At 49.3% G+C, this 22538-nt stretch overlaps 1 protein-coding gene across 4 annotated transcripts in view; it reads left to right on the top strand.

The window, feature by feature from the left end:
* Nucleotides 1-22538, top strand: part of FZR1 (fizzy and cell division cycle 20 related 1) — a 64517-nt gene that overhangs the window by 29635 nt on the left and 12344 nt on the right. For all 4 annotated transcript variants that reach the window (XM_085638435.1, XM_085638433.1, XM_085638432.1 and 1 more), the window contains 10 exons: nt 2172-2235; nt 2414-2541; nt 3083-3165; nt 5226-5409; nt 5869-5934; nt 6570-6672; nt 13320-13504; nt 13601-13834; nt 13921-14025; nt 15107-15199. In XM_085638435.1, coding sequence (XP_085494561.1) covers nt 2172-2235; nt 2414-2541; nt 3083-3165; nt 5226-5409; nt 5869-5934; nt 6570-6672; nt 13320-13504; nt 13601-13834; nt 13921-14025; nt 15107-15199 — 1245 coding nt within the window. The remainder of the gene's footprint in view (nt 1-2171; nt 2236-2413; nt 2542-3082; nt 3166-5225; nt 5410-5868; nt 5935-6569; nt 6673-13319; nt 13505-13600; nt 13835-13920; nt 14026-15106; nt 15200-22538) is intronic.

The raw sequence follows: 22538 nt of genomic DNA, 5'->3' as shown, positions 1-22538 counted from the left end.
AGCCTAGCAGAGCTGAGCTCCTCTCGCCCTGGAGAGGGGGGTGGTTTATAGATGGGTGAGGAGCACAGATTCCCACTTGTGCATCCAGAGCTTTCCATAAAGTTCTGAAGTGACCTGGTTAAGACATTCTTGTGTTTGAGAATCATTCAGATGAGCTCGTTCCTACCGACACGTCAACCATGGCCAGAATACTAACGGGGCTTCAGCTCAAAACCATCGGGGAGAAAAGAGATCTGCGTTTAGCGATTACCAGCTGTCATTCGGTGATGAATAGTGATTTCTTTTTTTGGGGTCGTCTGTGATGTGTGCAACCTCGCTTGATGAAGCAGCATGGAGCTGAGGGTGCTTCATAAGTAGTGGAAAACTACTCGTAGTACTTGTCCACATCACCTCATACCAATAGTCCCTTAGACTTTGGTACAGTGCTTGGTCGCACCCAACTGCATGAGCAGTCAGTAATAGCTGCTAATTTAGTGACTCGCATGCGGAGATCAAGACCGTACTTCACCTGGGAACAATGTCTTTAAATTGCGTTAACAGATTCAGGGGGTGTACGAGTAGAGTTGAACAAAGGCATCCTTCAATTTGCAAGGCATTGATTGTAGGTATCTTCAAATCGCAATGCCTTAGATTATCATGTTTACTTTGTATCCAAGGGCCAGATGTACGACCCTTACAATTTGCGTCCTTTTGCGACTCGCAAAATGCAATTTACAACAGTGTCTCACACTGTTTGCGATTCCTGATGGGGTCGCAGATTGCCAGCCTCATTAATAGTGATGAGGCAGGTGCAATTTGCGACGCCATTGGGAATGCCTGGCACTCCCAAGGGATGGTGGCCTGCTGGGGCCAGCAGACAATCATGTCTGACTGCTTTTTAAATAAAGCAGTTTTTTATTTTAAAAAATGCAGCCCGTTTTCCTTACAGGAAAATTATATGTATTTAAAAAGAGAAAAATTAAACGTTTGCACTGCCTGCTCTTAAAAGATATTTTTGTGTACATTTACAAAGGAGAGGGGTCCTCAAGGGACCTCCTCCCATTTGCACGTGACTTACCACCTACTTGAAGTGGGTGGTAAACTGCAAGTGTTTTGCGCCCGCAATTGCAGTTGCAAAACAGTCGTACATTGAAGTGTGATTCGCTATTAGGAAGGGACGCCCTTGGCACGCCCCTTCCCAATAGCGAGTCGCAAACCCTATTTTGCAAGTCGGTAATGGGTTACCGACTTGCAAAATAGGGTTTGTACATGGGGCAGACCAACTTTGCAGTCACAAACGGGCCAATTTCCCGTTTGCGACCGCAAAAAAAGTCCTGCATCTGGCCCTAAAAGCTCACTTTTAAATGAAGCTATTTTGGTTAATACATCACCCATTTTCTTGTTAGAAATTTTATATTTTGACTCTTGCACTCCTCCTGCTGAACATTCCCCGTGACACCTCTTCTGTCTAATCTCTTCTGGGCCACGTTGGTTGTATACTTGCCTTCCTTCCTGCCCATATATTCAATCCCGGTGATTCGTTGCTTTAACTGGCGCATCTCGCGTGGCAGGGCAAACGCAGGTCTTGCGCTCCAGTTGGTGGCCATCACAGTATCCAAGTTTCCCTAATCCACGCGAGGGACAGCTGTTCTAATTTGGATTTTTATCTTCACATTGTCTCCCATTTAGTTCAGTTTATATTATTACAAGTGCAAGAATCCGAAATCTAAGAAATAAATTGGGCTGAATCGTACACCAAAGATTGGAATTGGTAATGTGGTGACTCTGTGAGGGTGGGGTTCAACACTGTTGTGATAAGTTGTGGATGCATTCTGCTGCCGCCGTGCCATTGGGTATAAACGCTGCTGCCGCTGCTCACAGAATGTACATTTATTTTTGTTTCCTTAAACCATGTGCCTTTTGAAGTAGGCTGGGAATGTTTCCAGCGAACCTGCAGGCAGAGCAGACACCTTTGTTTCAGGACTTTATTGCTGTTCTCGATTGCATTTTGACTCGTCTAATGAACATATTTGAGGGTTTTTTTAATTCGGCAGTTTCACTTCTCAAATTATAAGCCGCCCCGTTAAAAAAAAATGTATATATCTCGGCCTCTACAATGTGTGTGCATTGGAGTATTGCGCAGCTGGCGTGAGCCGCATATTGTTGAACCCTTGTTCTGTTGTGCTCTGTAGGAGAATGAGAAGTCGCCAAGTCAGAACAGGAAAGCGAAGGATGCCACCTCGGACAACGGCAAAGGTAGGGCTGGCCTCTGCCACACTGGCGCCCTCCCCCACCCCTCGCATGTCTTTTGTTCCCACCATCTGTGCGGGGCTTTGTGGGGCGTGATGGATGTGACCTGTAGACAAGTGAAGGCAAGAAGCCTGCCCCCACAGCCAGGCAGATGCTCAGACTCTTTCCTATTGTTTCCGAGCAGATGGGCTGGCATACTCTGCCCTGCTGAAGAACGAGCTGCTGGGGGCGGGCATCGAGAAGGTGCAGGACCCGCAGACCGAGGACCGGCGGCTGCAGCCCTCCACGCCCGAGAAGCGGAGCCTCTTCACGGTAAGCCGCAGCGGCCCCGCTCTCCTCTCGCTGACGCCTGCTGGGACGGGATGGTGACCTCTGTGAAGGTCACAGCCGTGCCTGGGCAGTGTGCTGTGGGAGGGCCTGCTCTCAGCGGCGTGAATACCAGGAGCCCACACATGCTCATCTGTGCAGCACTCCGTGTGTTCCACCATGTTTGTTTGTATCACAGTGGGTTGCTGTGCCTGCTGCAGGGGTCTGTGTGCAACCAGCTCAGTGTTTTCACTCCTTCCGAGAGTTTACCGAGTTTTAATACATTTACAAACAATAGTTAGTATCACCGCTCCAATCACATGCTCCTTTTCAGTACCCACAACGTGTATATTTAGAAGCTGGATTTTTACACCTATGGTTTGCTGGTTGCTTGCTTGTACTGCCTTTTCTCATTTCGTAAACACAAAAGTCTTTTTTTTTCCCGTTGCTGTTTTCTTTTAGCCATTCTATAAAATGTGAGTTGCTCCTTGCTGATCGACAACCCCCCATATGAACCCTTCTCACCTTGCGTGTTCCTTCTTTGCAGTATTCCCTCAGTTCAAAGCGCTCCAGCCCAGATGACGGAAACGAAGTGTCTCCATATTCCTTGTCGCCCATCAGCAACAAAAGGTCAGTCCTGGCGAAGGCGGGGTGGCATAAAGAGTGCATTATATGAAGTAAAAATGTGCAGCAAACAAAGCTTTGCTCCATCTCAACCAGTAGTAAGAACCATCATTCCTTGTTTATGCTATAGGCCTTGATTATTCAAATGTCCCCTTGCATCAGTATGGGATGCATTTACGCCCTACAATGATGGCGCTGTCCATGTACCACCTTGTGGCCTCTATGTACCACCTGGTGCCGTTTCATGGCTGCTTTGTGGCGTCAATCAAAGTTAAAACAGAGGCCTTTACTTATTGGGTGACAAATTCTTTAGCAAAAGACTACATATTTCAACACTGGTGTAATACTAGGAGGAGACCGTGATGCAGCAACATCCGTGGAGACCCACTTGTTCTCTTTATCGCGTCCTACGCCCACTAATAAGGGTCAGGTTCCCAAGAAAACTATTACTGGCTGTTTGACTCGTTGAAAAGACTTACAGGGTCACGTCACAGGTCTGAAAAGATTCAACAAGCTGTGCTCCTTCCCCTTGACTTGATGAGTCTCACTTCTTGATTAGTACTACTTTGAGCTGAAGCGGGTGCCCATGGGATGAATGGAAATAGAACGTGTATAGACAACTTTAAGATAAAGCCCAATAACTAAAATCTTGCTCTGTATAGTTATTGTAAGGCTAGTTGAACGGTCTACCTAGCACCTCTTTTCGGATCAGCAAAATGGTTTAGAAGTTAAGGAATGCAAACCCCGTTCATGGTCCCAGCAACCTGACCAAGACGCTCTAGTAGACTGATGATAGCAAATAAAATACAAGCCTTGGCAGTGCATCTGTTTCGCCTGTGTAACGAATAAAGAGATGTTTTCATCAATCATTGTCTGGGAGAAGGAAAGAGATCCCTGACAGATAACACCGGAGTGGAGAGGATGTAACGCGGCAGCCAGAGCTTCTGACTCTAGAGCTGGGGGTCCCGGTTCATGTCTCAGTGATGCTGCTCAATATCCTGTGATTCTATGCGAATTACATAATCTCTCCGGGTGATAAATTGTTATATAAATATGCTGCAAGAGTAAAGGCAAAACTTAATGAAAATATAGTTCTACCAAAGCGGATGTTAACAGTATTTTGGCTGTGGGAAACTGATAAGAGGAGCAGACGAGGAACAAGCATTGGTGAATACAGGAAAATATGCTTCAGCCAATGGAAATGGAGGAAAGTTAAGTGGCACGCACAGGCACCAATGAGAAGCCAGTAAAGGGAGAATGTAAGTCCCTTTTAAGTTTATATTAAAAACAATAGATTTCTCAAGCACAAGCGCTGTGCAGGCGAAACTGAATTGTACATATTCTAACATAACGAAGAATACTACTGCTGTTTACAGTTTCAAAAGCAAACAGTTTGCCTTACAAAGCCTTTTATGCACAAAAAACAGTGCTCCTGTGATGCATTTGTCTGTGGATAGTTGTGGGGTAGTGATATGAATGTCCATCCAAATATCTGTAAAAATTCTTGCTGCATTTTTGTGTAGATCTTTAGTTTCGGGCAGACCTCATCAAATAACTTTATAAGTTGATCAATGGACTCATCGACTCTTCTCCTACCCGTTTGATGATTTCGTGATATTCTGTTGCATGCTCGTTAATCTGGGTATCATTCCAGGTAGATGAGTCGGATTATTGATCGATACTAGTGATTCTCCAGCTTTGGGTGTCCATAAATAAACAGGCAGTTTGACACACCTGTATCTTTGCAAATTCTTAACCTAGCAGACGAACATGAGCAGCTGTTAGTTTGTCGCTGAGCATTCCAGGAGACTTCCATCCCCGAAGCGAGTGGAATTAATGCTTTGGTTGTGAGCTACCCTGAGAAGGAACCGAAAGTGGAGAACTGCTGTAACTTTTTTCCTCCCTTATGTCATTCTTTTTGTTATTCGTTATCTAGTTTTACAAGTAAGTTGCGTTTTCTTCTGGCTCCGTAGTCTTAAATGTTGATGATAACTTTTGAAAAGCGCTAATTTTAGTTGTCAGTGAGAGTCGCCACCTGAAGGGTTTTTTTTTTTTCTTTTCTACAGCCAGAAGCTGTTGCGGTCCCCACGAAAACCAACCCGGAAGATCTCCAAGATCCCCTTTAAAGTTCTTGATGCACCTGAACTGCAAGATGACTTCTACTTAAATTTGGTGGACTGGTCCTCTTTGAATGTTCTTAGCGTTGGCCTTGGGACGTGTGTGTACCTGTGGAGCGCATGCACGAGCCAGGTGAGGAACAGCAAGTGTTGCTTCTTAGTGGAAGTATCAAGCATCCCTAACAGTCTGAATAATCCACAAATCGCCCCTTTGGTTCTAGGACTGTGTGAGCCATTGGTGGGGCGTGTGCAGTTTATGCGTGCACTTTGCACTGAACTGGCAACCAAGTTTTAAGAGGTAGTTTATCCTCGAGTGCCACTGGTCTGTCCTTCGAGCCAGGACATTGGAGAATTGGTCCATGAATCTAGAGCTACTCTGGTGTCCCTGTTGAAACTGCATGTAGTGTGTTTAATGGGAGAACATGTCTGTTGTCCTGAAATTGTCTTCCTTGGCTCTGTGTACTTTATAAAGAGTGACTATAAACTGATGAAACGGCTACTTTTGAACCCTAAATGTCAGCATGGAGAGGGTAAAGTCGCTAGCCTTTTAGATGAAAATAACATTTTTGCTTCCTGTCTTCAACCATTTTAGGTGACAAGGTTATGTGACCTCTCGGTGGAAGGAGACTCTGTAACGTCTGTGGGCTGGTCAGAAAGGGTCAGTATAATGCATACAGGTTTATATTTATACACTAACACAGGACTCGTGAAAAAGATTCTTTTCGAGTTGATGCTTCATGCAATATTGCCAATTTTTGTCTCATCTTTATAGTGTAGTAATGTCTATTAAATGTTTATCTAAATATTGCATTTACAATGCCACAAACTGGTCACCATGCCATACAATAAAGCAGAGAAGATTGAGAAATGCTAGGGCAGCCTTTATTTTTCAACTGTCCTATTAAAATGGCAGTGCATAAAATAAACATGTGACCATTATTCCTTTGTCTTGTTTAATATACAAAACGCAGTGATAAATGGTACCACGGGCTGCTGTATGTCAGCGTGAAGTGTGCAACTTCCTGCTGATATGTACTTTTTTGATACGCTTGTTTTTTATCTAATCGCTTGAACAGTGGTAATTAAGATATGGCCGTGCCTCCTATACAGTTGTACATTTTCATTACATGATCACTTAGTGGGAAAATTTGGGTGGGGAGAGTTGCCTGGAATACAGGGAGATAGAAATGAAGCTGTTGTGAGCTGTTTGTCAGGCTAACCTTCAATAAAGAGAAACTGATTTGTCTGGGTGTCTATATTTTCACTGTATTGAAACTTTCCCTGTCTTGTTAGGGTAATCTCGTTGCAGTAGGAACACACAAAGGATTCGTACAAATATGGGACGCAGCAGCTGGCAAAAAGTTGTCCATCCTCGAAGGCCACACAGCCAGAGTTGGTAAGCAAATAAAGAGCTTTCATGTACTCTTTGGGTACTGTTTGTTTACATCTCTGGAGTCTGACAACTCCTGTTGCCTTTTGAGTGCGAGAGGGACTGGTAGATCTGGTCAATAGTTGAGTTTCCACTCCTGCTGTAATTACTTTAAATTTCCATTACTTGAATTTAACTCTTGTAAGGTGGATTTGTCGAGACCTGCTTGTCACGCATAAAGGTATCCAGGTGTTCCTAAGCCCGGTTTGTTGCCCTGAGCATCAGATAACTAGGCAGCCTCCTGCTCATCACTGGCGCAGCACATTTAAAACCTTATTGTTGTGGGACTGTTAGCCGTGTGCCAGTGCCTCCTGCTCATCAGTGGGGCAGCATATTGTGAAACCTTATGGTTGTGGGACTATTAGCCGTGTGCTGATGCTTCCCTCTCATCACAGACAGCACACTGTAAAAATGTATGGTCGCTGGAGTATTAGCCATGTGCATAGACCTCCGCTCATGACTGGGGTAGCGCATAGTAAAACCTAATGGTTGCTGGACTATTAGCCATGTGCATAGACTTCCCGCTCATCAGTGGGACAGCGCATTGGGGAAACCTCATGGTTGCTGGACTATTAGCCATGTGTAGATGCCATTCCATGACACAAACCTCATTCAAAATTTCCATTTCGGGATCTGCAGAAGTTAGTTGTTGAAAATGCCACTGTAGCTTGTTTATAGCGGCACGTTTTGAACAACTTGCATATCTCTAGGTTCAAGTTGCCCCCAATGGCACTTTACAAGTGCACTGCTTGTTTTGAGTAATTTGTGACTTGCCATCCACACATGTTCAAGTACAATGCGTATCTTACTGCGTGGGCTCTGCTTTTGAGTTGAAATATTAGAAACAACACTGTCGGATTCCATCAGTTTAACAGCATCCCTGCTGGGTTCTCGTGTGTTAATAGAATTTTTAAATGCACTCCTTTTCCTGTGACATTTACAAATATGACTCCTAGCAGATTCCATTAGTGGTGTATGTTTTGCTGGTCACAAACCAGCCTTCAGTGGAAGAAATTGTGCTCATTATCCAAGCCTACAGGTTAAGTGCCATACACAATAAAGAGGCCTATTGGTATTTAGGAAAATGTATTGTTTCGACCCACACCTTTTATGGGGAAAATGGTACTAGCTTAATGCAAGGTCTTTTTTCAAAGGGAGAGCAGTGATAATCCAGTCCTGCTTAATATTTTCTCGCTTAACTTTCTGGAACTAGATAGCCATTGTGGCTGGGCAAGTGATAGGAATGGACCAATGCCATCGTAACCTTAGGCAAACAAACAACATCACATGAATCGAAAATATCGGAGAGAATTTTCTGTTGCTAGTGACGGTCACATTAACTCAAGTGACTATAACCTGTGACTTCTACTTTAGAAGTTGAAGAACTAATCGGTACAACCCTCTCCATGGATCTATAAAAGCCAGACTGGGTTGTCAAATTATTTTTCTTAGTTGCTTATCCCAATGTCAATACCAAAGCAGTTGGGTTGCATTCTTATTTATAAATTATATTCCCATGTTGCTGCCTGCTTTCTAGAATAAAAGACATCCACCAAAAAGTTGTCGTCTCCTCTTATATGCTTCTTCTCAGGCAGCCATCAGAAATGGTGATGCATGTAGCGACCAGTTTCTTTGACCTTGTTTGGTCTCACCAATCGATCATAAGACCATACACCTTTCTCTTGCCTATGGCTGCATTTTATCCACTTTATGACAGCCATGTGGAATGGGACCACTGTCCATGTGGACGTAAATTGTAAAATATAGGGATCACTTTGATGCGGAAGACATGCTAATCAGACCAGTTGATTGTTGTAGATCAGTTTGACGCTTACCTTTGAGGTAGTCGCTCTTCTCTCGGCATACACGAGTTGAAGACGGGTTGGTAAAGCCGGTGGTATTTATAATTGCATTTAATAAAAGTGGCTCAAAAGCGATACAGTGGTCAAGGTTGTTTTATGTTAACTCGCAGGATTTAAGAATCTGATTGCCCCTTATCTCCCAGTAATGTAATTATTTAATGAACCCCATTTCTCCTCTTGGTACACTATTCAATGTAGCCAGAGGATAACCTAGAGTAATTGCATCTCAACTAGGGCAGCGTACAGAATGTGAAAAAGGTACTGCCCCTTAACATCCCCCCTCTTTCTTCCTTCTGGTTAATACAGTCCTTTTAATGTAGTTTCTCATAAATCACACGTTTTATTTGCTTTAGATGAATGTCCTCCACTTTTCTTCATGTTGTGTCTGTGCCTGATTCTTCATAGGGAAACGTCTTGATCTGATAGACTTCTTGCTACAGACTCCTTACTTTTGAATTTCCCAGGAGTCAGGCTGGAGCCGCAATCTTTTGCTCAAGCATTGCCATTTGCGCGTGCCGTCGGGTGATCCATTCGGCTTCACGTGACGTTGCCAGCGTCGGTTATGATGCCGCGGTTATCTACATAGGCTCGACCCAGGCATGCAGACATCAGTTATTTTCTTTCTGCACCAGTTAAGCGCCGATTTGGAGAAGAGCTACCCCTCTGTTGCTTTTTGACAGGCCTTTTTCAACTTTTTTCGACTACTTAATTTTTTCTTGCGCGAGGATGTCTTCGAGGAAGACTGGGTTTAAACTGCGGTGACTGTCACCACATGATGTCGGTAACAGAACGCCACCTCGCCTGTCTCTGGTGTCTCTAGAGCGACCACGACTCAGTCGTGCATGGACCTTCGGGCTATGGCTTCGAATGCCTTGCGGGAGCAGGCTGTGAAGATCCTTGTGGCCCGGTAGTCGACACCTTTCAGCGAGACTCAGCGGAGGTCCCGGTCTCATTCGAAGAAGAGTAGGTCGCAAGACTGCTCCGGGAACCTCTAGTCCTCTTCGTCCCACTTTATCATCGGGACACTCGGAAGAGGCACAAGAAGAAGTCCAAGGGGACTTCGTCTTGGCCTCGACTGTCGTCCTTTGACGAACGAGGTAAGGAGCTCCGACGGTCTAGGTACGGTTCTGCAGAGCAGGAGCCAGGGTCGACTTCGCACCTACCTCTCTTTCTGGGGGCCGGAGTGACCCCTGGGTGTTTGAGCGGTCTGGCCCTTCTGGTGAGCCCTCGGGCCCTGCGGGTTGAAAGGGGCTGCATTAGATTTGATGCCGTCTGCTCCGTCCACGGTGCTGGTGGGGCCTCCAGAATCGTATCCGGGATGGTGCCGGTCGTGCCATCGCAACCTTCCCCTTTGTTGTACCAGAAGTTGGTACCTTAGGGGCTGCTGGTGCCCACCGGCTGTTCCAGCCAGCCCCCTCCTTATCTCCGACGACCGCGTCACTCAACACCGATTCCTACGCCGATTGGACCCAGGGGTTCTATGTTGCCTGAACATTTTGATGCTGTTTAGGCTCTGGAGAGGATTGGGAGGGGTCTATGGACCCTTTGGAACACCTGGGTGTTTCTGAAGGGCAGATGGACTGGTATGGGAAACTTGGGGAGACCAATGGACTGGACACTTCCCCAGATACTGGCATGCTCTCTCCGCCAACTGTGGCTACGGAAGAGGGGGCATCTTATGCCATTGTAGTCAAGAGAGCAGCCGAGATCCTTGGACTGGGGATGCCCTCTGTGCAGGTCAGGACTAATCTCGTGACCGATGTACTTCAGCCTGGGGCTTCCACCTCTGAGCCCCTTTTTACCCTTCAATGAAGCACTTACTGATGTCCTTCTAGGCACGTGGTCCAAGCCTAGCACAGGGGCTCCTGTGAATAGGACAATTGCATGCTGCCATCGCCCAGCTCCAGATGAGCCAAAGTTCCTCAGCCATCACCCCACCACAGAAAGCTTGGAGGTGCAGGCTTTTACCTCCCAGGGTGTGTTCCCTTCCGCCTCTCCGGATAGGGAATTCAAGAGGAAGCAATCACTTGGGAAGATTTTTTCTTCCTCCAGCCTGAAGTTCCAGTGGGCACAGCATCGGGGAAATCTCACCTATTTGGTACAGATTTCGGAAGGAACTGCAAGAGATCTGCAGTGGTGGTTGACGTACTGCGATTGGGTCAACGGCAGACCCCTCTCCCTTCCCCAACCAGATCTCACAGTTGTGACAGATGCGTCACTTCTGGGATGGGGCGGCCATCTGGGAGTGGTGGAGATCAGGGGACGCTGGTCTCCAGCGGAGTCTGGGCCACACATACATTTGTTGGAGCTTCAAGCGATTCGATTGCATTGAAGGCATTCTTTCCCTCTGCCAAGAAGAAGTTAGTGCAGGTGTTCACGGACAACACCACTGCCATGTGGTACTGCAGCAAGCACTGTGGGGTGGGTTTTTGGACTCGTTGTCGAGAGGCCCTGCGTCTCTGGACATGTCTGGAACAGCACAGCATAACTGGTGGTTCAACATCTGGCAAGTTCTCTGAAACACCACCGCCATGTGGTACTGCAGCAAGCACTGCGCGGTGGGGTTGTGGACTCTTTGTCGAGAGGCCCTGCGTATCTGGACATGTCTGGAACCGCACAGCATAACTGGTGGTTCAACACTTGGCAAGTTCTCTGAACACCAGTACGGACGAACTCAGCTGCCAATGCCTTTCGGATCACAAATGGTTTCTCCAGTCGGAGGTGGCCCAAGGTCTCTTTCGGCACTGGAGAGATCCTTGGTTAGATCTGTTCGCCTCTGAAGAGATAGCGCAGTTTCAGCAATAGTGCGCAGATGATTTTCCAAGGCAGCTATCGCTCTGCGACTCCTTTCGTTACAAATGGAGCCCAGGGCGGCTGTATGCCTTTCTGCCTGTACAACTCCTGCTTAGGGTCACGAAGAAGATCAGAAACGACTGGGCCCAAGTCATTCTTGTGGCTCCGGACTGGATGAGGAGAGTCTGGTATCCAGAGCTTCTGAAAATGAGCATTGATTCTCTGATCAGGCTGCCCCTTCGTGAGGCTCTTCTGTCGCAGCAGCAGGGGAGGGTCCTCCATCCGAAGCTGTCAACTGCACCGCCATGCGTGGAGATTGAGGGCTTCTGACCTTCCTCCTGAAGTCTGCAACGTCATTTTGGCGGCCAGGCCGTCCTCCACTGACATGGTATACGCTTCCTGTTGGCAAAAGTTTGTATTATTCTCTACAGAAAGGTCTTTTGACCCTCTTTACTTCTCTTTCCACTGTTCTTCCATTCATTCTAACCCTGCCCAGAAGAGCCCTCCTTTGGATACTTTTTTGCAGCTATCTGACCAACCCTCTCTCTTTAGGTCTCCAATTGTAGAAAAGGTTTTTGAAGGGACTAGCTGAGTTGTTTCCGCCCACGCCCGATGATATACCGCAGTGGGATCTTAATTTTGCCCTCATTTTTCTTATGCGTCTTTTTTTTAATTTTGCCGATAGACTGACCCAGATGGAATGGGGTCAGAACTATCATGCCGCCCACCTTTTTTGCTCCCCCACATCCCTCTAAGGAAGAGGATCGTCTGGAGCCAAAAAGAGCGTTGTTCTACCTTGACCGAACAAAAGATTTCAGCGTGGGCGACTAACACTTTCTGGAGTACGTGGGCGCTAAGAAGGGTCGGGCAGTGCAGAAAAGGACCATCTCTCACTGAGCCATTCTCAGCATTAAGATCTGCTTTGACCTGGCTAAGAAGCAGCCTCCTGAGGGATTAAGGGCCCATTTCACCAGGGGAAAGGCTGGGGCTGCGCCCTTGGCTCGGGGTGTCCCAGTCCTGGACATCTCTCAGGGAGCAACGTGGGCATCTTTGCACACGTTTGCCAAGCACTACTGTCTGGACAGTATGGTCTGCAAGGACGGGCATTTTGCTCGTTTGGTCCTGCAGGACTTCCTAGTGTGAGGAATTATTTCGCAACCCACTGCTGGGAGAGTATGGCTTGGGTATCTAATTCAAAGGTAAGGAATCTGCAGCTAGAAGTCTCTATCAGATTGACAAATTACATACCTTCGGTAACGCATTATCTGGTAGGGACTTTATCTAGCTGCAGATTCCTTACAGGCCCACCCATGCCTCCCCCCTTTGCAGACTGATTGTTAGGGCTAGGGTTACACTCTTACGTTGGCTACTTCGTGGCTCTGCGCTTCTGGCCTTGAAAAAACGAAAAGTACTGAAGTCCGTGTGCCTAGGTGGCTCCTATATAGGTGACGGCAACGTCATAACCAGTGCTTATGATGCCGGCGGCGTCACACGGAGCCTGATTTAGCAAACCGATGGCGCGCACAAGGGATATTGCTCAAGCAAAAGTTTCCGAATCCAGCCTGACGCCTGGCAAATTCAAAGGTAAGGAATCTGCAGCTAGATAGTCTCAACCAGATAATGTGTTACCAAAGGTAAGTAACTTCTTTGACTCTCATACAGTGCTGCTTTTCTGTGTTCTCCTGTTGTCCTGCCATCTTGCCCCCCATCTCCCGTTCCCCCTCACTAAGATGTGTACAAACAGCTTCTGCGTCTTGTTTGCATGCATTGAAGGAATCCCTCCTGGGCTGAAGTTTACCTTCCGTATCTAGAGTACATAGCACTCCCACACTGTGTAAAACAAGGCATAGTCTGTTTGACAAGTACCATTGATCGCTGTTTAGATTAATATTTGCTGAATGGCCTGCTCTGATTGGCTGAGGTTCTCACATTTCCTCCTCTTCTGTGCAATTGCAACAGGTGCTTTAGCATGGAACGCTGACCAGTTGTCCTCAGGGAGCAGAGACCGAATGATTTTGCAGCGAGACATTAGAACGCCTCCACTCCAGTCTGAGCGACGGCTGCAAGGTCACCGGCAAGAGGTGTGCGGTTTGAAATGGTCTACTGATCATCAGCTCCTTGCTTCAGGTGGCAATGACAACAAGGTATTCTAGCACTTATACTTGAATTCTATTCACATACTTTTTAAAGTGTTGCAGCCACACATTGGTCTATAACATTTCCTTTTCTCTTCGCATCAGCTTCTGGTGTGGAACCACTCCAGCCTCAGTCCAGTCCAGCAGTACACAGAGCACTTAGCAGCCGTAAAAGCGATTGCCTGGTCTCCCCACCAGCATGGCCTACTCGCTTCGGGTGGCGGCACAGCAGACCGCTGCATCCGTTTCTGGAACACCTTGACAGGCCAACCATTGCAGTGCATTGACACAGGCTCCCAAGTGTGCAACTTGGCATGGTCCAAACATGCCAATGAACTGGTGAGTAGTTGCGGATGAAGTACTACATACAGATCTGAGCTCTGTTCAGCCTGGCCATTAATGTTTGTCTGTTGAATTTACTCCAGGTGAGCACCCATGGATACTCTCAAAACCAAATCCTTGTCTGGAAGTACCCCTCCCTGACACAAGTGGCCAAATTAACAGGACATTCGTACAGAGTTTTATATTTGGTAAGTAAGATCGTGTCTGAACTTTGTCCAGTCTGTAACTCGCCATCAGAAGCAGCGTATGGCCGTGCAAGACAAATGTTTGTTGATATTAATGAGGATTTCTTTAGCGCTTCTACCCACAGATATGCAAGCTCTTCCAGCAGGGGCGATCTCAGTGGAGGATGAGAGTAGTTAGACTGGCCAGAGCTTCCTGAAGTAGTGGCTTGTTTCTCGGCCTTTCGACCAGAAGGGAAAGTGTTCTGTAGTGTTGCGTACAGCACTGAGATTGTACCACCACAATATGGTCTGAAATCTTATTCGGCTACTATTGCAAATGTAAAAGTTTGACTTGTAAATAAGCATGAAAAGCAATATTGAAATTCATTTGAATTGTGGTTCTTATTGGTTTACCCACTCTCTGTGATGCTTTTAATACAAACATTTTGTTTTTGTTTTTGGGAGAGGGATGAGGGTGGCATGTCTTTCCTGTCCATGTCACTCAAGGTGATTTTTGTGCATTCTTTTACTTTTGTACAGCAATCTAAACCCAATTAAATGTATTGCAATTTTGCATTAAGTGGAATATTATCTGATCAACAGTCTTTCTAGCTGACAGTTGTTTTTAATGCCTCTTTTTGGATTGACCGTAGTATGACGACTAAAAACATAATTGTTTGAAGGTGCTTGTAGCTCATGGTGAAGGTGGGTAGAGAGAAATGCATGCTCGTCAGATGAGAGGGCATTCCCGTATGTGGCATCTGACACTGCAAGCTGCCTGTGAGTTGACACAGTGAGAAGCTAGTAGTTGCCACAGACTGACTGAACCTAATGTCCTCAGTGGCCATCGATGATGCTCTTGCAAAAGGTAAGTTGGGCTCAGTTTATTTTCTGCATCTCTGAAGAAAGCACCGTACTCTAAATGAAATTTATTTCTTTGCTGCCAGCCGAAGAAGCTTTAGTAACTCCCAAAAGAATGTCTTTCATTGCCATATTTTTCTTGTACTGGAGGGCGCCTCAGAGGTCCAAATAGATATTCAGCCTAATGTAACTGTTAAATGCTCAAATTGTCTTTCTTCACTTACTCTTTATCCCCTGTTCCCAGGCAATGTCTCCAGATGGCGAGGCCATCGTTACGGGTGCAGGGGACGAAACATTAAGGTTCTGGAATGTTTTCAGCAAAACGCGTTCCACCAAGGTAAAATGTCTTTCTCGTTATCTGCGAGTCCTATGTGTCTTAAATTAATTTACCACCCTCCATTGTTAAGCTGCATAAATATTGAATGTTTGCAGTAGAAGGTGAGATCTAATGGTTGAGTTAGTGCTTGTGAAATCTGAAGATTGTTTTATATGCAGACTTCGGCGCTTGAGCCAAAAATCGAAATCAGGGCAAATCCACTTCATCTCCCTGTGCCTTAAACTGTAAATTTGTACAATTAAATGTTTAAAACCAGACACTGTCAAGTCCCAGATTCTTATTCTGTCATATCTTATGTACCTTTACTCGCATGCACTTTCTCTCATGTACACACTCCATGTTTAATTCTGCTGCTGCGCTAAAGTAATCTATGTGCTGCAAAGCTAAATTTCAAATATACCCAAAATAAAAAAACGAATTTTATAGTGTATCTTTATCACAAGTGGTGAAACAATGAGTAGCTCATGATGCTCCCCTACCTCCCCCCTCAGCCTCCCAAACCGTGGCAATAGATAGCATATTACAGTCTACTATCTGCATAGTTTATGCCATGGTATTTGTTTCATGTGTATATGTCTTGCAGATATGTTTAAAAAAAGAAAATCTGAAAGAAACACGTTAGTTAGATTCCTCACCCTAGAATATCCCCAGGCGTCAGACTGGATCCGGAAGATTTTTCGTCAGCAATACCCCTTGCGCGTCGCTAGGCGTCGTCTGCGGCTCCGCGTCCGTCGTCGGCGTCGTGCGCCAGAATGACGTCGTCGGAGTACTTAGACGCCGCCCTCGCGCGCTGACGTCAGTTCTTCTTTTTTCCGCGCCAGTAAGCGCCGATCCGGGAGAGCTACCCCTTTAGTCAATTTTTGACTAACTTTTTCGACTCTTTTTGGTCACTTCTCGACTCTGGTGCCGGTAGGATGCCTGGTTTCAAGGCCTGCGACGACTCTCACCGACTGATGTCGGTGACCGATCATCACCGCCGGTGCCTGTACTGCTTGGGCCCCGACCACGACGCGGCGTCGTGCTCCGATTGTATGGCCCTGACCTCGAAAGCTAGGCGGGAGCGGTCCCGCAAGCTTCTCGAGCTTCGCCACTCGGCTCCGCGCCGCTCTCGATCCCGGTCCAGGAGGAGGTCCAAGGATCGGTCGCGGAGCCGCACTCGACATCTTCACTCGTCTGGCTCGAAGTCTTCGGGTAAGTCGAGGCACTCCAAGAGGCGACACTGCTCTTCGGACTCCCCTCGCCGGTCGCGCTACTCGGCCGAGGGTCCGGGTGGTTCCACCCCCGCGGCTCCGCAGGAGCCGCAGGCGCCGCGCAAGTCCCCATACCCGACGGTCCCTGGGACTGACGCGACGCCGGCGGAGGTCAGTGCCTTCCTCTCGGCCATGAGGAGCCTGGCTCCGCCGTCGACGCCCGCTGGCGCGCCTTCGGGCCCCGCGGACTCGACTGGGCGACCTCGCGTTCCAGCGGCTCCGGCGCCGTTGGAGGCCCCGACGCCGCAGGTCCCTGAGGGGCCCGAGCCTGGGCCCCCGTCGACGCCGGTCGACCTCGTTACGCCTCCGGTGCCGACACCGATACCACCCTCAGCTCCGGTCGACGTCGATCCCCGGTTCAGCCCCTGTCCGGTCCCGACGCCAATGCGGCGCCGCCCGACGCTGCATCCGATGCCGCTAGAGACACATATTGTCTATCGACCGGCTCCGATCATTCCTCCTGTTTACCAGGTATCGGATGACTGGGGCGAATGGGAGGGGTCTGACGACCCTATGGCCTTTCAGGGCCAACTTGTACAGGACTGGGCAGATGAACTGGGGGAGGCCAGTGGTTTGGATACCTCACCGGACACTGGATTCATCTCTCCTCCGACTGTGGCTTCGGAGGAGGGTGCAGCTTTTTCTGTGGTGCTGCGCAAGGCGGCCGAAGCCCTTGGGCTTGAGCTGCCTGCCGTGGCTGTGAGGACTAACATTCTCACTGAGGTGCTTCAGTCTGCCGCATGCTCCACTGAGCCTCTGCTGCAATTCAATGAGGCCCTCACTGACGTTCTGCAGGGCACCTGGTCCAAGCCCTCCACAGTCCCTCCTGTGGATAGGAACGTTGCCAGGCGCCACCGCCCTGCTCCGGGCGACCCCAGTTTCTGTCCCAACACCCCACCCCGAGAGTCTGGTTATCCAGGCCTCTACCTCCCAATCCTCCTTCCCGTCTGCTCCTCCGGACCGGGATTCCAAGAGACTGGAACAGTTTGGTAAGAAGCTGTTCTCCTCCATCAGTTTGGGCCTGCGGTCTTTGAACACCGCCTGTCTCTTGGACTGTTATTCCCACTCTCTGTGGGATGCGGTGGAGGACGTGCTGCCACTGTGCCCAGAGGAGGCCCGGGCGTGGCTTTCCTCGGCTCTGGCCGATGGGAGAGATGCAGCGCGCCATGCACGATGTGGACTCAACACTACGGACTCGCTGGGTAGGGCGATTTCTACCACAGTGGCGCTTCGACGTCACGCCTGGCTGCGGTCCACGTCCTTTTCAGGGGATGTCCAGAGCACCCTCATGGACATGCCTTTTGACGGCGCTCGCCTTTTTGGTGAGAAAGCGGACAGGGCGCTGGCTCGCTTCAAGTACTCCCGGGTTACAGCCATGTCCTTGGGCCTCTCGGCCACAAACTTCTGCTTTTTGCTCCTTTCGTGGCCAAGGAAGGGGCACCTCCTCACGTCCGCCTAGCCACCGGCCGCAGAACCAGCCTGGTCGCGGTCGCGGACGTGGTTTCAGCCGAGGCGGTACTGGAGGACGACGCGGTCAGTCCACATCCACCCCGGCAGCATCCGCCTCAAAGCCTTCCTAGTCCGAGCTTTCAGGCCCATTCCACGCCAGTGGGAGGCCGGGTTCGCCATCACCTGCTCCACTGGCGTACCATTACTTCGGACAGGTGGGTGCTGCAAATCGTCCGAAGGGGCTACTCCCTCCCCTTCGAGACGACCCCTCCAGCCATGCCACCGCAGCACCACCGTATCTCGGAGGATCATTTGAATCTTCTGCGAGAGGAAGTTTCGGCCCTCTTGGCCAAAGAGGCCGTCAAGCGCGTTCCGAGCCCAGAAGTAGGCCGTGGTTGTTATTCCCACTACTTTCTGGTTCCCAAGAAGGGCAAAGGGGGCCTACGCCCTATCTTGGACCTCCGGAACGTCAATGCCTTCCTCAGGAAGGAACGGTACAAAATGTTAACTTTGGCTCAGGTTCTAGCTGCCCTCGACCCTGGAGACTGGATGGTAGCGTTGGACTTGCAGGACGCATATTTCCACATCCCCGTCCTGCCGGCCCACCGGCGTTACCTGCGGTTCAAGGTGGGTAAGGAGCACTTTCAGTTCACCGTGCTCCCCTTCGGCCTTACCAGTGCCCCTCGGGTGTTCACGAAAGTGATGGCGGTGGTCGCAGCTCATCTGCGCAGATCAGGGGTTCCAGTCTTCCCCTATTTCGACGACTGGTTGTTGAAGGCGGGCTCGCCCCAGGCAGTCGTCTCCCACCTCCAGACTACGGCGGATCTCCTGCATTTGCTGGGCTTTTCCATCAACGTGCCGAAGTCACACCTGAGCCCCTCTCAGAAGCTCCTTTTCATCGGAGCGGTTCTCGATTCGGCGCAGTTCCGGGTTCATCCCCCCGGAACAGCGGGTCCGGGATATACAGGCCCTGATTCCCATCTTTCGGCCTCTATCCTGGGTTTCGGTCAGGCTAGTGTTGCGGCTTCTGGGGCTGATGGCCTCCTGCATCCTACTAGTGCATCACGCCAGGCGGCGCATGCGGGCTCTGCCGTGGGACCTGAAGTTTCAGTGGGCCCAGCATCACGGCAACCTGTCCGACCATGTCTTGATCCCGGAGGGCACTGCACAGCAGTTGCAGTGGTGGCTCACGGACCGCGATTGGGTCACGTGCAAGAGCCTCTCCCTACCCCTACCGGAGCATGTCGTAGTGACGGATGCGTCCCTCCTGGGATGGGGTGGCCATATGGGAGAGGCGGAGATCAGAGGCCTCTGGTCTCCGGCGGAGTCTCGCCTCCACATCAACTTGTTGGAGCTGAGAGCGATCCGACTTGCACTGAAAGCCTTCCTTCCCTCTGTCCGGGGAAGTGTCGTGCAGGTGTTCACGGACAGCACCACCGCCATGTGGTATTGCAACAAACAGGGCGGGGTGGGGTCAAGGAGGCTCTGCCCCTCTGGACATGGCTGGAACACCAGGGCATCACCCTGGTGGTTCAACATCTGGCGGGCTCTCTGAACGCCAGAGCAGACGAACTCAGCCGCCGGTGCATGATGGATCACGAATGGCGTCTGAACTCCGAGGTGGCGCAAGGTCTCTTTCAGCAGTGGGGTGAGCCTTGGTTAGATCTATTCGCCACCGACGAGAACATGTCAGCAGTTCTGCGTGTTGGAATTTCCAAGGCGGCACTCGCTCGGCGACGCTTTTCGTTGCGAGTGGAGTTGTGGTCTGTTGTACGCCTTTCCGCCTATACCACTTCTGCCCAGAGTGCTGAAGAAGATCAGGCGCGACCGGGCCCAAGTCATCTTGGTGGCTCCGGATTGGGCACGAAGGTACTGGTATCCCGAGCTACTCAGTATGTTGACCGATCCTCCGATACGTCTGCCCCTTCGGGAGGATCTTCTGTCGCAGCAGCAGGGGACGGTCCTCCACCCGAACCTGTCCAGCCTCCACCTCCATGCGTGGAGATTGAGTGGCGGCAGTTGATGCCATTTGACTTGCCTCCTGAAGTCTGTGATGTCATTCTGGCAGCCAGGCGTCCCTCCACAAAGACGGTATACGCCTGCCGGTGGAACAAATTTGTGGCATGGTGCACAGCAAAGGCTGTGGATCCCCTTTCCGCCCCTCTTTCTGAGGTTCTCCTCTTTCTTCGGCCCGGCAGGGCTCTACCCTGGGAACCTTGAAAGGTTATCTTGCTGCCCTCTCTGCCTTCTTACGGCTTCCTGATCAGCCCTCTCTTTTCAAGTCCTCTGTAGTGTCACGCTTTCTTAAAGGCATTACTCACATGTTCCCTCCTGTCCCTTTCGTAATGCCTCAGTGGGACTTGAATCTTGTTTTAACATTCCTGATGTGCGCTCCCTTTGAGCCTCTTCACAATTGTCCTCTTCGTCTGCTGACGCTTAAGACTGCTTTCCTGGTAGCCATCACCTCGGCTAGACGGGTGAGTGAGGTCCAGGCTCTATCGTCCAAGCCTCCTTTTCTATCTGTTCATCCGGACAAGGTTGTCCTTCGGCCTCGTCCTTCCTTTCTACCGAAAGTGGTGACCCCCTTTCATCTTGGGCAATCTGTCACCTTGCCCACCTTCTTTCCGCCTCCGCATCCTTCCAAAGAGGAAGAGCGGCTCCACCGCCTGGACCCAAAACGTGCGCTCTCCTTTTATTTGGACCACACAAAACAGTTCCGAGTGGACGACCAGCTTTTCGTTGGCTACGTGGGTGCAAAGAAGGGAAAAGCTGTGCACAAACGGACCATCTCCCGGTGGGTTGTTTTGTGTATAAAAATCTGTTATTCCTTGGCTTTGGGACGGGGAGTCCCTTTGCAGGACATCTGTCAGGCGGCTACGTGGGCTTCGCTACACACGTTTGCCAGGCATTATTGCCTAGACAGCCAAGTCCGGAAGGATGGCTTCTTTGGCCGTTCTGTCCTCCAGGACTTTCTGGTGTGATCTTGGTTCGCAGACCCACCACCGGCGTTGGTATTGCTGGGGTATCTATTCTAAGGTGAGGAATCTAACTAACGTGTTTCTTTCAGATGAACAAGTTACTTACCTTCGGTAATGATGTATCTGTAAGAAACATTAGTTAGTTAGATTCCTCACCGACCCACCCATCCTCCCTGTTCTGCGAACTGACATCTAGGGTTAAGGCTATCCCTTTCAGGGCCCTAGAATTTTTTGGCACCAGTGTCGGTCTCTTGCATGGCTCTGCGTTCCTGGTGCGGAAAGCTATGTACAAGAACTAACGTCAGCGCGCGAGGGCGGCGTCTAAGTACTCCGATGACGTTATTCCGGCGCACGACGCCGACGACGGACGCGGAGCCGCAGACGACGCCTAGAGACGCGCAAGGGGTATTGCTGACAAATTCTTCAGGATCCAGTCTGACGCCTGGGGATATTCTAAGGTGAGGAATCTAACTAATGTTTCTTACAGATACATCGTTACCGAAGGTAAGTAACTTGTTCAACAGGATTGAATGGGGTTAAATGTGTGCAGTAACTTAATATCAATGCCTCCAGAAGTTGAATTTCTTCATAGTACACCTTTTCCTTCCATGTCGATGATGACTCTGTTGCCACCAGATCCAGTGGTTTCCAAACTGACATCGACCGCCAGGGTTATGTTGCTCTAAAAAATAATAAAGGTATGACCAGTAGTTGTACACCACCCTCTAAGCCTCTCCTTCAAAGTCTGCAATAGTGGAGGGTAAAGGCTGTCTTCAGGCCTTTCTGATGCATTCCAGGGCATGCCTGACGTTCCTCACACCACTGATGATGGATAGGAGGCAGACACTGTAATCTATGCTGACTGAAGGGCAGTGTATTTAGCTCTACAATATGCCAGTGGGCTAGATACTTCAATAGGGATAGAGCTGGGCTCTCCAGCGTGTCCTCAAACAGAAGAAAGTATCCCTTTTGCTGCGATAGTGCGTAGAGCATCAGAAGTGCTAGGCTTGCAGTTGGCTACTCCGAAAACAAAGCCAGTTTCTTGACTGGATTCTTCAACCAGGTCCTACTTCAGCTGAGCCACTGTGAACATTTAAGGAGGCCTTGCCGCAACTCTTATAGTCGCTCAGTCTAAGTCACACTCAGCCTTTCCAATCCGCTGCCCTGTGGCAGACCACAGAGACCAACCCCTTGCGACCATGATTTTTAACGAAAAACCCATTGCTAAAAAGTCATATTGTGCTCACATCCAAAAGTCAATCTTAACACTTTTCTCTTGATCCCAATCACTGCCGGCCATACGAGTAGATGGTTGAAACATATAGGTGCCTTTGGCAAGATAATATTTGCCTCCGCTATCTGGGCTTTAGACTTTTGAACAGCTCTGAGCCTTCTGGATGGGTGCATCCATGCTGTATGGGACAGGGCCAGCAAGGACCCTGGGAACCCAAACGACCCAAAAGGACATGCTGCAGCTGTGTGTGTGTTGCATGCAGGCCACGACACCAACAACTACAGAGGCCATCCTATTTTCAGCGTTGTAGTGCTTAGAAGACACAGCTGGATGCAGTCAACTCTGTTTTCTGAGGGTTTCTGAGTGCTCCTCATGGACATGCACTTCGGTGGATCTAGACTGTTCGGAGAGAAGGCAGACTTGGTGCT

The sequence above is a fragment of the Triturus cristatus genome, chromosome 12 (assembly GCF_964204655.1).
Source record: "Triturus cristatus chromosome 12, aTriCri1.1, whole genome shotgun sequence".
In the NCBI taxonomy this organism is placed as follows: domain Eukaryota; kingdom Metazoa; phylum Chordata; class Amphibia; order Caudata; family Salamandridae; genus Triturus; species Triturus cristatus.
The sequence above is the reverse complement of the archived record's forward strand: the minus strand, read 5'-3'. Positions and strand labels throughout refer to the sequence as shown.